This window comes from Miniopterus schreibersii (assembly GCF_964146895.1).
Source record: "Miniopterus schreibersii genome assembly, chromosome: 1".
NCBI classification, from domain to species: Eukaryota; Metazoa; Chordata; class Mammalia; order Chiroptera; family Miniopteridae; genus Miniopterus; species Miniopterus schreibersii.
Genome location: NC_138101.1, coordinates 12,959,799 through 12,974,463, shown reverse-complemented (window position 1 = coordinate 12,974,463; position 14,665 = coordinate 12,959,799). Strand labels below are relative to the sequence as shown.

The window sequence follows — 14,665 nt, the reverse complement described above, 5'->3', positions numbered from 1 at the left end:
GTCTCACTGGGTAATGATCAAATTAATAATGAGGAATATCCAGGAGTCTGTCTCTGGAACCTAGAAGTAAGAGGGTTCAGGCTTATGCATAGTTGTTAATAAAACAAGGCAAATAATAGCTCCATTAATCTAATTCACAATACTTACAATCTGCTATTTGTAACATTTTCCCTCTTAGAAAAATGTAAAAGAATGAGTGTTTGGGTCAGCTTTGCTTTTGAATGCCTCTATATTGTTTAAAGCTTGATGAATGTGAAGAGGTAAAAGATCAAAGTAAAGATAGTGGCTTTTTAAAAATAAGTTTTAAGGAGTTTTCAAGCTAAAAAGTTTGATACTTTATCATTTGTGACTTTTTCTCACATTTTTAATATGCAAAATTTATATGCATTTTACAATCTATGAGGGTCTTAAAAACTGTTGGCAATTTGGTCATCATTGCCTATGAATGCTTCAACTTGATCTGTCACTTCAATTAAGTATTGTACAGTTTTGGAACTATGTATTAAGTTACTTGCTAATTAAAATGCCTTAAAAAATGTCACTAACATTCCATATTGAAATAAGTAGGCTTGGAAACTGAACAGCAGGTTGTACGTTTCATAGTATTTAAGCAAATATTTGTTGTTGGAAGAGTGACCAAATTGCAAAGCAACAGACAAGAGCTTTGTTGTGAATCGAAGGAAGTTACAAGTAGATAAAACTATTATGTTTTGCTATTGAGACAATGTGCAAAACGATTACCTAACATCTGAGGCAGAAGAAATTTTCAAATGTCCTGCAATAGATCAAAGACATTTCAGAGCAACTAGAGGCTGTAATGTAGCTGATTCATGCACTGTGCTACACTATTGTTAAGGCATTGAGTCAGAGTTTAATTGACACTTTTTTCTTTCATGGTTTTAATATAAAATAATCTTGTGGATAATGCTTTGTCGATTCCAGAAATGTGTTCAGTTGAAATAAAGAGGATTCATTTCTTTTGTACATTGTCAATTTGCTAAACTTACTGCTTCAACAGATGGCATCAGCTAAGACTGTCAAGTTGGTCTGTGAAAGATTAGGTTAGACTAATTTGTGAAAAATAGAGCCAAAATAGTGAAGTCATAAGTGATGACTTCAGATTTTATACTGCTTTTAAATCTAAATAAAATCATGGATTTGTATTTAAAGGAAGGAGCTGTGACTTCAGCATTTGCAGGCAGACTGTTTTGTCCAGGCGCCAAACTAAAGTAGTTGTTTTGTATTAGTGACAGTAATAGCCAGAATGGAATGGACAGGAGGTGGCTGACCCTTAAAACCAATCTGCAAACCACCCTTCAAGTAGGGCCTGGATTCCATATTAGCTCACTTCTCTTGAGCCATCCCTAAGCCTGGTTTCCCTCTCTTTGGTTCATTGATCTAGCTGGTGTCATATGGCTCTTCCATGTATATTTGTCTGCATTTCTTTATTACTAATGCTGCTTTTCATCTCATTCCATGAATGTATTCCTTTTTGTGCTTCTTTATGATTGTTTCATTGCATTGGGTGGGGTAGGGGAAAGAGAGAGTAGACTCGTGTGCTCTCTTAGGCCTTTTGAACCAGGAGTCTGCTGTAGTGCAAGTGGAGAATTATTAAGGCTTTTAAAAGAAATGCACATTTGCATATAGTAATGTTTTAGTGATAATGATGTGGCATTTTAAAGCAACTTACATTAGAATGGTTTCTTAGTTTCGCGGGTTGAATATTTGTATGCTTCGAATTTTGCTTTTGCATTTGTGTGAAACCATGTGATCATTATATTTTGTAATCAGACTTGTTTTCTCAGTGCATTTCAGTATTGCAATAATACTTGACTAGGCCTGATAATGTATAGCTTGTTTGATATATACTCTAAAAATTTTTTCTTCAAGCTTAATTTTGCAAATGATTATGAAACAGGAGCACTTTTGGGCAAAGGTTTTGGGTAAATTTTGACTTATCTGATGTTTTTGTATTTATTTTTATGCAAGTTTTAGTTTTAAAATTTCCTAAATGAACTTTTACCAACCACGTTCTTTGTGAATATAGATACATGACTGATGGGATGTTACTTCGTGAAGCTATGAATGATCCTCTCCTGGAGCGTTACGGTGTAATAATTCTCGATGAGGCTCATGAAAGGACATTGGCTACAGATATCCTCATGGGTGTTCTCAAAGAAGTTGTGAGACAGAGATCAGATTTAAAGGTGAAGTAATTTCTTTACTCATTTTATTTATAAAATGTACATATAAAAAACAGGGAACACAGTGCTGATCAGTAACTATAAGAGAAGCAACCACTGAGTACTCACATTGATGGTTTTCTTTCTAATCTACTTTGCTTTGTCTTCATTTTAGATTTTAACTATACTTCTACTTTTGAGTAATGTATTTTTAAGCCAAATCTTTTTCATTTCTAACCCACCCAGCTGTTGTTTAATGATCTATAATATATGGTAGTTTTGTAACCCTTCTGCTCCAAAGGTTACAGAGGTCTTCTCTAAGGGTCAAATCATTGTCCTTGTCTCAGCAGTGCTGGGAGGGGCAATAGCTATACCCAAAACAACCCACTTCTTAGAAATTAATTTGTTTATCCTAGTGCTTTTTTGATTGTTTTTCTGTTATACCAATTTTACTCTGACTAGTGTTACTATGTTGAGAAGGGTTTAAAACTGACTAAATGTTCTGTTTCTTTTTTTCTTTTTTATCTTCATATGTTTTTCTTTCAAAAACCAAATTATGTTTTAAAGAATGTATTTGAGGAACTATATGAGTGCTACCATTATTGTTGAAGCTTTATGAGCTATTGAAGTTTTGGGGAGAAAGTCAGAGTAGAAATTAAGAACTCTAGAATGTTTTATGGGGAGGGAGGAGCCTTCTATTTAAGTAGATTTTAAATGGGTTATATAATGTATGATTTACACAGAAGGACTATAATTACATAGTTACTCAGACCTGGACCTGAACAACCTTTTGTAGTTGTGGCTTTAAAAAGAAACCTATGTTTATTTTAGGAATCTGTTAAAGAAGTCGTGCTTATCAAAAGGGGATTTAGAAGAAGGGACAAAGTTTATATCTGCCATTGATTCTTTTTGTTTTTCTCTATGTGCAAGATTCTTGTGTTCTCTTTAGTAAATGGAGCAGTAATGATAATACATATTAGTGATACCTTTTACTAACCCCTTTTATATATTATGTAATTTTATAAACTTTGGTTCTTAAGGTATTGTTTCATGAAGATAATATAGTCTATGTATTGGGTGTCAGGTTTATTTCTAATTTTTTTAAATGTAAATAACTTGCTATAGCTCTGTCTTACTGTATTTGTTGTTTTTAATCACAATTTATTAGTTTGAAGACTTGTAGAATTTTTTATAACACATACACTATATAGAACAGGAAACATTACTTGTTTTTCTTTAAGACTACATAAGAATCCTTAAAGACAACTTCAGATAATTTACTGTTTTTTGTTTGTTTGTTTTTTTGTGTTGTTTTTTTTTTTTGCCAGGTTATAGTTATGAGTGCTACTCTAGATGCAGGAAAATTCCAGATTTATTTTGATAATTGTCCTCTTTTAACTATTCCTGGACGTACACACCCTGTTGAGATCTTTTATACTCCTGAACCAGAGAGAGATTACCTTGAAGCAGCAATTCGAACAGTTATCCAGATTCACATGTGTGAAGAAGAGGAGGGAGATCTTCTACTTTTCTTAACTGGTCAAGAGGTATTGTCATTATTTGCTTCATTATTTAGCCATTGGTGTATTATTTCTATATCTAACAACTTTTAAGAACTTGGCATATATTAACCATTTTTTAAAGTCTCAATGTTTAAAATTTTTCTTCAACATGATTGTATTCGTGTATCACAATATAAACCTTATATAATCCATGCACTCTAAGAATACCCTTTTATACCATTAGTGTTTTTGTTCTAGTTAATTACCCTAAGAATGTTAAGTGCTTTTAGAATTCAAAGATTTGGCAATTTAGTCTCAATTTTGGAGAGACGTGGGTGGTCCAGTAATATGTGGTAATTTGCAGTTTTGCTGAGGTATCAATTTAATCACAGCTGATATAAAATCAGATTATGGTAGTTATTTGAGCTTGTGAGTGAGTGCAGATAACTTAGGTGCCCATCTACCATCAGTGAGTGCTTTTGTCTTCTTCCACATGCTCATTGAGGATTGAAAGGAATCACTGAAATTTCTTAGAATTTATCTCATTTTAAGATACGAATTTTAGCCCTGTCAGGTGTTGCTCAGTTGGTTGGGCATCATCCAGTGCACAAGGTTGCCAGTTCGATTCCTGGTCAGGGCACATGCTTGGGTTTTGGGCTTGATCCTCAGTAGGGGGCATGCAGGAGGCAGCTGACCCATGTTTTACTCTCATATCAATGTTTCTCTCTCCCCCACCCCCTTCCTCTCTCTCAAAATCAATTAAAAAAAAAAAGTTTTTATTATTTTTAACATATTTTTATTGATTTCAGAGAGAGGAAGAAGAGGGAGAGAGAGAAACATCAATGATAAGAGTCATTGATTGGCTGCCTTCTGCAACGCCCCCTGCAGGAGGCCAAACCTGCAGCCCCTGGGGCATGTGCCCTGACCGGGAATCGAACCGAGATCTCCTGAATCATAAGTTGATGCTCCACCACTTAGCCACACTGGCTGAGCAAAATATGTTTTTATTGATTTCAGAGAGGGCGGGAGAAGTGATAGAGAGAGAAACATCGATGAGAGGGAGACATTGACCAGGTGCCTCCTGCAGGCCCCCACTGGGGATGGAGCCTGAAACCCGGTCATGTGCCCTGACCAGGAATGGAAGGGGGCCTCTTGGTTCATGGTTGACACTTAGCCACACCAGCTGGGCTCTGATAATCAATTTTTAAAAACCTTTTTTTAAAAAAGATACAAAGTTTATTCTCCGGTGCAGCAAACTCATTTTTCCAAACTTGTTTCCAAAAAGATGTTTATAGGTGTGCTGTGAAATTCTTAAGTGCCTACATAAGTTCAGGAAATACCTGGATAAAATAGTTTTTATAAAGCCATTTAAGAAAGGTTTTTCTTAGAGTTTATCATTTGCTCTAATAGGCTTTGTGAATTTCTAGAATATGCTCCTCAAACTAATAAGCATGCCAATCACTTAGAAATCTTGCAGATTCTGATTCAAAGGTCAGGTGGGGCCTGAGATTCTGTATTCCTAATGAGCTTCCAAGTAATGCTGCAGTTCTCAAGGGATAAGTAGCAAGGTTCAAGAGTGAGTACTGCTGTTCCATTAGAACTTTTTTTAATGCTGGAAATATTCTTATCTGTGAAGCCGTCAATGACATGACTTTTGAGTATTTGAAATGTGGGTAGTGACAGGAGGGACTAAAGTTTTATTTTACAGAAATTTAATTAATTTTTAAATTTAAATATCTACACGTGGTGCCCCTCTCTCCTGTTTGTTTTTGTATGACCACTGGTTAATACTTTCTTTTACATTTTTAAAGGGATGTAAATTAAAACAAACAATATGCAGCATGGATGATATATGGATGCAAAGCCTAAAATATTTGGGCCCTTTACAGTGAAAAATCTGACCCCTGCTCCAGAACATTTTTGCTCAGGTGTGGTCAGTGGATTGCCTGCCTAGGGGAGGAGAGTTTGCTAAAACAAAGGAGGTTCTTGACCCTGTTCCAGACTTTTTGAAACAGGTGAAATTTGAAAGTGAAATACAGGAATCTGCATCTCCTACCAGCTCCTCAGGCCTTTTTTATATTTTCTTAGGTTTAAAGTTCTCTTCTCCAGAGGAATGATTCAGTGGCTGTGGTCATGACTGCAACCACCTAAACAGTGTTGTGGGAAATTGCCCTAGTTATTTATCTCAGCTGTCTGCTATTTTATTGCTTATCTCTAGAATGTGAACTCTCTTTGTGTTCAGTTTCTACAGGGATGCTTGGTATACGAGTAATTTTTTTGTCCATTTCTTCAGTATTGTCTGTATGATTTATAATTTGTGCCCCATTGGCTATAGTTTCTTTTCTGTAAAGATTTTCAACCTTAACACTATTTACATTGAAAATCAATTCTTTGTCGTGGGGGTGTTTATTAGTATCTCTGGCCTCTACCCATTAGATGCAGTAACTCTCCCTTTCCTGGTTGTCACAACCAAAAATGTCTACACACACTGCAGATGTCCCTAGAGGGGTTCAAAATCATTGTCAGTAAAGACTGAATCATACTGTTCTTTTGTGAAATAAGATGTGTAGTGTAGCAGATTCAGTTTTACAGATAAATCTCTGTTGATAATAGTCTTCCTTTCTATGCATTTTGGATGAAAGAAATTTTGTGTATTGTGTAAGCAAGAGTACCAAGTGCTTTTTTTGATGGCATATAAACCGTATTTATCCTGTAATGCTGTGCTGAGGTATTCATTTTGTCTTTTTGTGTCTGGTCTTGATAGTTTCTCACTTCCTCCAAAATGCATGGTATATTTTGTTAAACCACTATTTAAAATAATTATGTTCAGATAATCAAGCATATTAGAATTCTGTCAGAAATATCAGATGTCCTCATCGTGAGGACCTGAAAGACTTTTATGAGTTGATATTTTGTGCAGTTGATATTTTGGAAACTTCCTATAGCTTGGGAAAGGAAGGAAGTAAACCCCGTGGTTTCAAATGTGTCCTGGAAGGGGGAATATAATGTCTTTCAATAAAGTGTCATAGTAATTGTGAACTAGGTTTAAATGTGCCCTTTAGATGACTAGTCTTGAATTTGAAGGCCTTTGAGGAGAAGGTAGCAGAGAACCTAATGTACTTTGTTTCATTGATTATATATAGTAGCACTGATTTAACGATATATAAAATAATTACCATTCCTCATGTTCTTTACCCTTTGTTATTTTTTCTTAGTTAAAAGATAGAGTTTGGGAATTCATTACTCATAAATTTGAATAGCATCCATAAAGTATATCTTGTGAAATTTTAAAATGATTTTAAAGACCATATTATATATTACCATTTTGACTACTTAAGCAATATTTCTCTATATAATCATCTGACTTAATTTGGAAGAGATCAGTTTTAATTGGTGAGAGGTTAGGAAAGGTTTGAATTCTAGAATGTTTTTTATGTTGTATACTACTGCTTAAAATGGGACTTACGAAGTCTTTTGGGGAGCTACACTATCGAATTAGATAATATAATTGAAATATCAGTTTGTAAATGCATACTTGAAGATGTTGAAACCCTTCATTCTTTAAGCAGTATTCTTTAATTTGCTGAGTAAAGTTGACTTTTCCACATGTAGTGAGTTCAGACTCTTTGAATTAGTAGGGTCCAAATTAATTTATTGACGTATGATACTTTTGGAATTGAAAGTCTTCTCAAATCAGATACTTCTGGCTGAATTCTCTGTATTGCTCATGGCTGAGCAGATGGTTGCTTTATGTTGATGACATGACTGCCAGTGAGTTTTGTGGTCTTCTAAACAGTGTATCAACTTTATGACAATTATGTAAACTTCAGGAGAAAATTTTGTTGCAGATTTTTAAAATTTAGTCTTTGCAGATTAGATAGTTTACTCTCAAGTAACATTGGAATTATCTTCCTGTTAAAATTCTGGAATCTGCAAATGTACAATATTGGGGCACTTTCCAATACTGTATGTGAAACCTGGGTGTTTGGCGACTTCTAACCATTTATTTTCTGGTCAGATATATGGCTTAAATTAATAAAATTGTGAATATTCTGAATATTGACAGCCATTTTCCCTTTTTTCTAGAAAAATCTTGTTTTGCATTTATATCTAAACTTTTTGATTTGGAAGATAGCTAATTTTGTATTTGCATACCAGTAGGGGGCATGCTAATCTCTGTACAGAATTTGGTATCAGTACTTTAAAAAATATATATGCTTCATTTGTTATATTTTTTTCTTTCATTGAATAATGTTCTTTTATTTTCTTTTAGAAACTTTAGGCCTCAAAGAGAACTAGTAACATCTAATCTTTAATAGTAATTTTCTGTGTCATAATTTTCAAGACCATACCTGTTGTTTAAGAAAACTAGTATGCTTGAAATGGATACTTAAAAAAAATTTGTTTTGGTCATCTAAGAACTTTGCATGCTTTAACACACACAAAAATGCTGCACTGCACTTTAACTTAAAATCTTTTCAAGGAAAATTCTAGTTTGAAATAATGAAAATATGGAATAAGTTTGCCTGCTAATTTTTTTTCTTTTGTAAAGAAAAATCATTGTCTTTGGGGTTAAAGATAATTTTTTTTGATAAGGATAATTTATAATTGGGTCATTCATTGGACAGGTTGGCAAATCACTTGTTCAACATACTTTTGAGTTTAACTGAATTAATGCTCCAGTGACATTTAAACTACATCTCCCTCCTGATTTTTAAGTTCCTTTGCCAACTCCACCTACCTTACCTCTCTGTGTCTCTCACACTCTCAGTATTCATTGTGTCTCCTCTCTTTAAATCTAGATTTGAAATGCAGATATATTGAAATAGTTTTCTGTGGTGGGGAAATTTTTGAAAGCGCTTTAAAGATATTTGGGTTAGCCTAGTTCTTAAGTATGTTGATACCGTAAAGGTGTTTCTTCTCATTAGGAACAATGAAACAAATCTTCCATATAATTGCATTAGTGATAACTGGACATTAAAGCCCAGTTGGCTTCTTTAAAAATCTAGCACATCAATTTCTTTTAGATTGTGAAAATTGAAAAGGTTATGACCGCAGTTAAGTATTCCTGGGTGAGAAATTCAATTTTAGTACAACTTGTTGAGAATTAATTAGGACATCCAACTTTAAGAAAAGGGATGTGGAGTGCCAATAAAGCAGTTGTGTGTGTGTTTGGCTACAGAAATCAAAGTTTTTAAAATTATTTTGGAAATCCCAATGAGATTTGCTAAATTAGTTTTGATTATGTAATTGAAAATATGCCACATAGAAATGGGATTATGATAAATACTTAAAATGTTTCAGGGTGTATTTGTTTTGTTTTCAGACTCACACTTTTATTTTGTAGGAAATTGATGAAGCCTGCAAGAGAATAAAGCGTGAAGTTGATGATTTGGGCCCTGAAGTTGGTGACATTAAAATCATTCCATTGTACTCTACACTCCCACCTCAGCAGCAGCAACGCATTTTTGAACCTCCGCCTCCAAAAAAACAGAATGGAGCAATTGGAAGAAAGGTAGCATAGAAGTGTTATGTATACTATGCTCACTTTTGAGATATCAAACTATATAGAATTACAAAGGACTAAGTTATGGGTGATTGTGAACTAGCTTGTACAGTACGAAATAATCTATATTTCAAAAATAAATAAAAGAAACGTAGTTAGGTGGAGTTTTGTGTATCTTTTGACCTGAGAGGAAGAGCAGAACTGCTTTCCACCCCTTAACAAGAAGTGTCCCCCCTTAGCAAATGGAAGATTGGCTAGGGTGAATTAAGAAAAGAGGAATATGGCCAAGTGCTGTCTTTCCGATAAATCACATGGCAAAACTAAGTACTTTTTCTTTAGTGCCTTGGCTTTTTCCTGGAATTTTCTTTAAGGTGTAACCAAATGTCATGTCCACCGGTGTGAATTGTTGATTGCACAGATCTCTAATAACAGTAGCACAAATTACACTGCATAAATATATGGGTTTCTTGAGTGAGGGAACTGTGGCTCTTTTTGGTGTGGGTGTGTGCCTGGCCCAGGAAGGGAGCTTGGGTTTTCCAACCCTTTGTCTGGGCACTTTGTTAGGGATGGGGAAGGGATCTGAGTTCTAGTGTGAAACAGTACAGCCATGCTTTTATATTTTAATAGATGGTGGTTCTCATAGATTCTTTGAAAATAAGTTTGTGTTTTGATTGAAACCCACTAGGATGGTGGGGTCAGCTGACTTGAAACCCTAGCCATTGGTTAAGTTTTTTAATGGCTGCATGTGAATTCTTAAACATGGCTCTGTAAAACTTAAATGAGCCAAAAACACTTGAATCGTGTGCAGCACCAGCCTATTGGAATGTGAATTAATAGGAAATTGATGGAGGCATTAACCATTTTTTTGAGTTTTTCATGGATCAGCAAGGTGGTGAATGACCTAAAAACAGTCTGACCCTAGCTTCATTATGTTGAACTTTGTCTTTAGAACATGCTAAAATATTTTTCTTTTGTTACTTTATGCGCATTCTGAACTTTAGTGGGGGGGGGGGGGGGACGGGACGGAACGGACCTGGGACTTGAAGTTTTAAGGGATACATTTTAGTATATAATTTTCAAGTTGATTTGTTGACTGAAAAGTACTAATTCTTTGTGAAGTTTTTAGCATGATTTTATATCAACAGATGTATGTAAACTAGCTATTTCTTAAACATCTCTTTAGTAAAGAGGAGTTAATGCATCCACCACACAGAATATTTGCCTTTTCTTGAAATTACATGCATTTGGTATATTTGCATTTGTTTTAATTTTACAATGGTGTTTTATTTATTGCTGCATAAAATTAGCATACAGCAAGATTTACTGTTTGTCTTTTCATGTAGTCTCTCCATTCCATTTTGAGTTACTTTGAGAAATACGGGTCCACACTTTTTAATCTTATTTTACATGTGAGCCCTTCTTTGCTCTGTTAATTTAGGTGCCAGTTCAATACATGATACATTTTGTAGAATCTACACCTTAAACCCATGGAGTAGAATTTGTTCTTTTAAAAAACAAAAACCAACAACTTGTTTTGTGTTCTAGTAAATCCTAAGAATATTGAGGAATATTTTCACTGAAAAGAAGAGAGGTTCCTCAGCAGCTGGTTGTAATATATATAGATGATGGGGGACCGTTGTAGTCCCCAAGGCTTGGGTTTACCTTGACTTTTAGTTGAGAATCAAAGCTAAGGGTCACAGTGTCACTTCATCATCCATTGGTGGTGCTTCATTCTGTTAAAGCTACAGGACCTTTTGCTGGGAATTCATGTTGTCTCTTGGCATGAGTCAACTTCATCTGGAGGTTAAGAAGAGCACTGTCATAGCCTCCCTGGATGATACAGAAAAAGGGAGGACTTCCTTGGCAATTGATACATCATTCTATTTTGAGGAAAAACACTTTGAAGCCCATGTTTAGGGGAAAATGAATTTTTTTTTTAATGGAAGGGTTGTTCATAGAGGAAGATTTACTCATTGAGTCATATGTTTTTGATGCTGAGTAGGGAAACTGGAAGGAAGTGGGAGGAGTGCCAGTTTTTAGCTGGAGATAGCTGAAACACACTGGTCAAGCACTGACTGGCAGGCAAGATGAGCAGGTGACCATGTGAGACCCAGGGCCTGATTTGCCCAGTGAGAAAGGGAAAAGGGTTGGTGGGATTGTGGCTAAGGAGAGAAGGGTAAGAATTAGGGCTCACACAGATTCTATGAGGGAAAGTGGTGGATACCAGAACAGGAAAAACTGGCAATCAGTTGCTATTTTTCTATTCTTTTTAACAGATGCCACAGCTTTAATAATATCCTGTCTCCTTATCAAACAAAGGACTAGAGGCCGATGTTTGATTCTTCTATCATGAATTTATTAATTAAACACCACTGTGCCGGTTACTAGACTGGAACTTTCATTCAAGAGTGTTTACTGTCCCTGATTGATATTCACAATTAATTTAAGATTACATAGGAACATTTAGGGATTTACTTTCTGCTTTCAATTGTGTAAAAGAAAACATCTGATTCATTTTTTTGTTAAATTGCTTATGTACTTTGTTCTAATAAAAGGATAATAGCTAACAGTAGAATATAATATGCATTGAAGGGTTTGGAACAAAGAATATTTAATACAGTTTTTAAAGTTTCACCAAGTAATTGTAATTCTGTATTAGTTTATATTTGTTGGATACCTTTTGTAAGGTAGTGCCTTATTTGTTATTCCTCATTGTATTTATGTAAAATAGAGTTTGATTTGTAGTAAAACTAACAAAAGCCTTTTAGTATTAAAATTTTTAAATGTTGCCTATATTAAAGATAATGTTTTATGGCCATCTGGGGACTTAACTAGCATTCCTTTTACAAATAGTTACTTATTTTTATGTAGACTTTTGACATAACACTAATGGTGAACTATTTCATGTTTTTAATGATTAAGAAAGGTTGAAAATGCAAAACATGTATTTATTTATGTGGGGGGATAGATATTTTTGCCTGTTTTGATAATGCTTGTTTATTCAAGTATTTGACTTTAAGCTACAGCTACAGTATTTTTGTACATGCATTAAAGTTTGCTCATCAATAGATCACTTCTAAGTATCTTTTCACTAAGACATAATTGGTGCATTATAGATTTGGCGTTATTAAAATCTAGCAGCTATTCTTCGATTTTATTTAGTTTTCACTAATGTTGTCCATACAAATAGCTGATTTTTCTGTATACCTAAAATAAAATAAAAACACACAAAAAAGCAAGCTATTGGTACGGAACATAAGTGCTTTAATAAAAAGTTCATCTGAGTCTTATTAATTGTTTTGTGTGCAGTGATACATTACATGTCATCCTTCTTGAGATTGTATACTTTTCCAAACATCTACATTTGATTCTCATGATCTGTCTATTCTTGGATTCTAATTTGAGATTTTACCCACATGTGCCATTCTGTTTAAAGTGCTGAGTTTTGGTGATAGAAAATTTTCCTTCGGTAATGCTTGAAACTGTAGAAAGATGTACATGTGTGGAGTTGGATATTAACCAAGGAGTGTTTTTATCAGGGAGATAAGTGCGCAGTAAACTTATATTGCTTTATTGATGTTTTTCTTTTTATGCTTTGTTTCTATTTGAATATTCAAAATGTATTAGATTTTGTTGAAAAAGGAAGTCCTATAATGAGGTAAATGAAATTTTGAATTCTTAAATATTAGTTTTTTTATAGCATTGGCCATTGAAGAGCAAACCTTATTTCAAGTTTATTTACTGGATTGATTTGATGTTAGGGAAAGTTAATGGCTAATCTTACTTTCATTTGAATTTTACTTGTAATAAAACATATACTGTTTATTTTTAAACAGGTAGTTGTGTCAACTAACATTGCGGAGACATCTTTGACAATAGATGGTGTGGTATTTGTGATTGATCCTGGATTTGCCAAACAAAAGGTACTTATTTTAGTATGATATTCGTATATTTTATAAATTAGTGTTAGCTTAACAGTAGTTGCTAGCTACTCATTTATTGGCTAAAATTTACTGTTTAGAATTATTTTTGTTTATGGTTTTTAGACGACTGCTGTATGAACCCTTTGTGTTCTCTCTGGCTCTCACAAATTAAGCCCATGTTTAATGTTTAATCTCAGGATTTTTTAAAGGTCTTACTTCTTTTAAAGGTTTCATTTTCTTTGTTTCTATATAATGGTGAGTGTTTTGTTTTGTACGTTTATTTAAGGAATATGGGGGTAGTAATAGTACAGGATTATCATCCCTGCAGATCAGTTACTTATCAACTAAATTAATTTCTATTATGTGACACACATAGTATTTGAACAAAGGTATTGTGTTAATCTCTAGTTTAACGGTACTGAATACCAAGCATTTTGCCAAATGAAGTGACTACTCAATAAATATTTGTATGTTTTATTATTCAAAGATCTTTGATTACATTTTATAGGTATGATTGAGAGAATCATTGTACATAGTATTCATATTTTTGATGGAAAACTTTCCCTTTAAACTGAAAGCATGTAACTGACTTCTGGTCCAAGTTTAAAATATTTTTCTTGATGCCCACTTTGAATATTAGGTGTTGGAATTGACAGGTTCTTTTCAGGCAGGAGTCTTCAGCACTATCCACTGTATAAAAAGCAAGGTAAAACTGGTAGAATTAATTACAGAGATAATCTCAATTATTTTAAATTCAAAAGGGTAAAGGTGGTCTGTTAGATAAGAGCTTTTCCATGTTAGCTTGAGTGTTTGAGAATGATGGAATCAGAATAGCTGAAAAAACATTACGGCAAAGGATGAGAGGTTCTGTTTCTAAGGGCACGATTTGTGGTGGTCATTAATAATATGTTTATTTTGGGATTAGGTGTGGGCTTTGGGTACTTCTGTAAATCACAGTTTTGTGTTTAATTGAAGAATCATTCTTCTGTTATTTCCCTTCTAATAGGTGTACAATCCTCGAATCAGAGTTGAGTCCCTTTTGGTGACAGCTATTAGTAAAGCTTCAGCCCAACAAAGGGCTGGTCGTGCTGGACGTACCAGACCTGGAAAATGCTTCAGACTTTACACAGAGAAAGCTTATAAAACAGAAATGCAGGTAAGAGGTTTACTGTATCCTTCCTGTTTGGAAGGTTAAGCTGAATTTGTTACCGGAAGAAAATTGCTTCATTGAGTTCATCTTGCCTTTTGGCACCGTAAACTCCTGAGTTTTTTTCCTGAGTCAGATTATGGTGTAATCTAGCAATGCAACTGTTGTTACAGTTTAAATTTAAGGTGGACAGCAGCAGTGACACTTAGAATCCTATAAAGATAGTTCATAGAAAGTGATTCCTTTCAAGTCTGTTCTATAAGTATTTTTCTCATCTGAGTCAGTGGTGTAGAATTCAGTGCCAAAGTAAATAGCTAAGGAGGCAGAGAATAGATATGTTTTGTTTTCTGGAGCAAAAGGATTAAGTAATATGTAACACAGAACAAACATTTTTGTTTTTTGCT

General features: G+C 34.2%; 1 protein-coding gene across 1 annotated transcript in view; it reads left to right on the top strand.

Annotated features, from left to right (window-relative positions):
* The window catches only part of DHX15 (DEAH-box helicase 15), a 50,684-nt gene that overhangs the window by 24,176 nt on the left and 11,843 nt on the right, over positions 1–14,665 (top strand). The window contains exons 4-8 of the mRNA XM_081135493.1: positions 2,048–2,207; positions 3,512–3,730; positions 9,033–9,200; positions 13,028–13,114; positions 14,121–14,270. Of these exons, the coding sequence (XP_080991619.1) occupies positions 2,048–2,207; positions 3,512–3,730; positions 9,033–9,200; positions 13,028–13,114; positions 14,121–14,270 (784 nt within the window). The remainder of the gene's footprint in view (positions 1–2,047; positions 2,208–3,511; positions 3,731–9,032; positions 9,201–13,027; positions 13,115–14,120; positions 14,271–14,665) is intronic.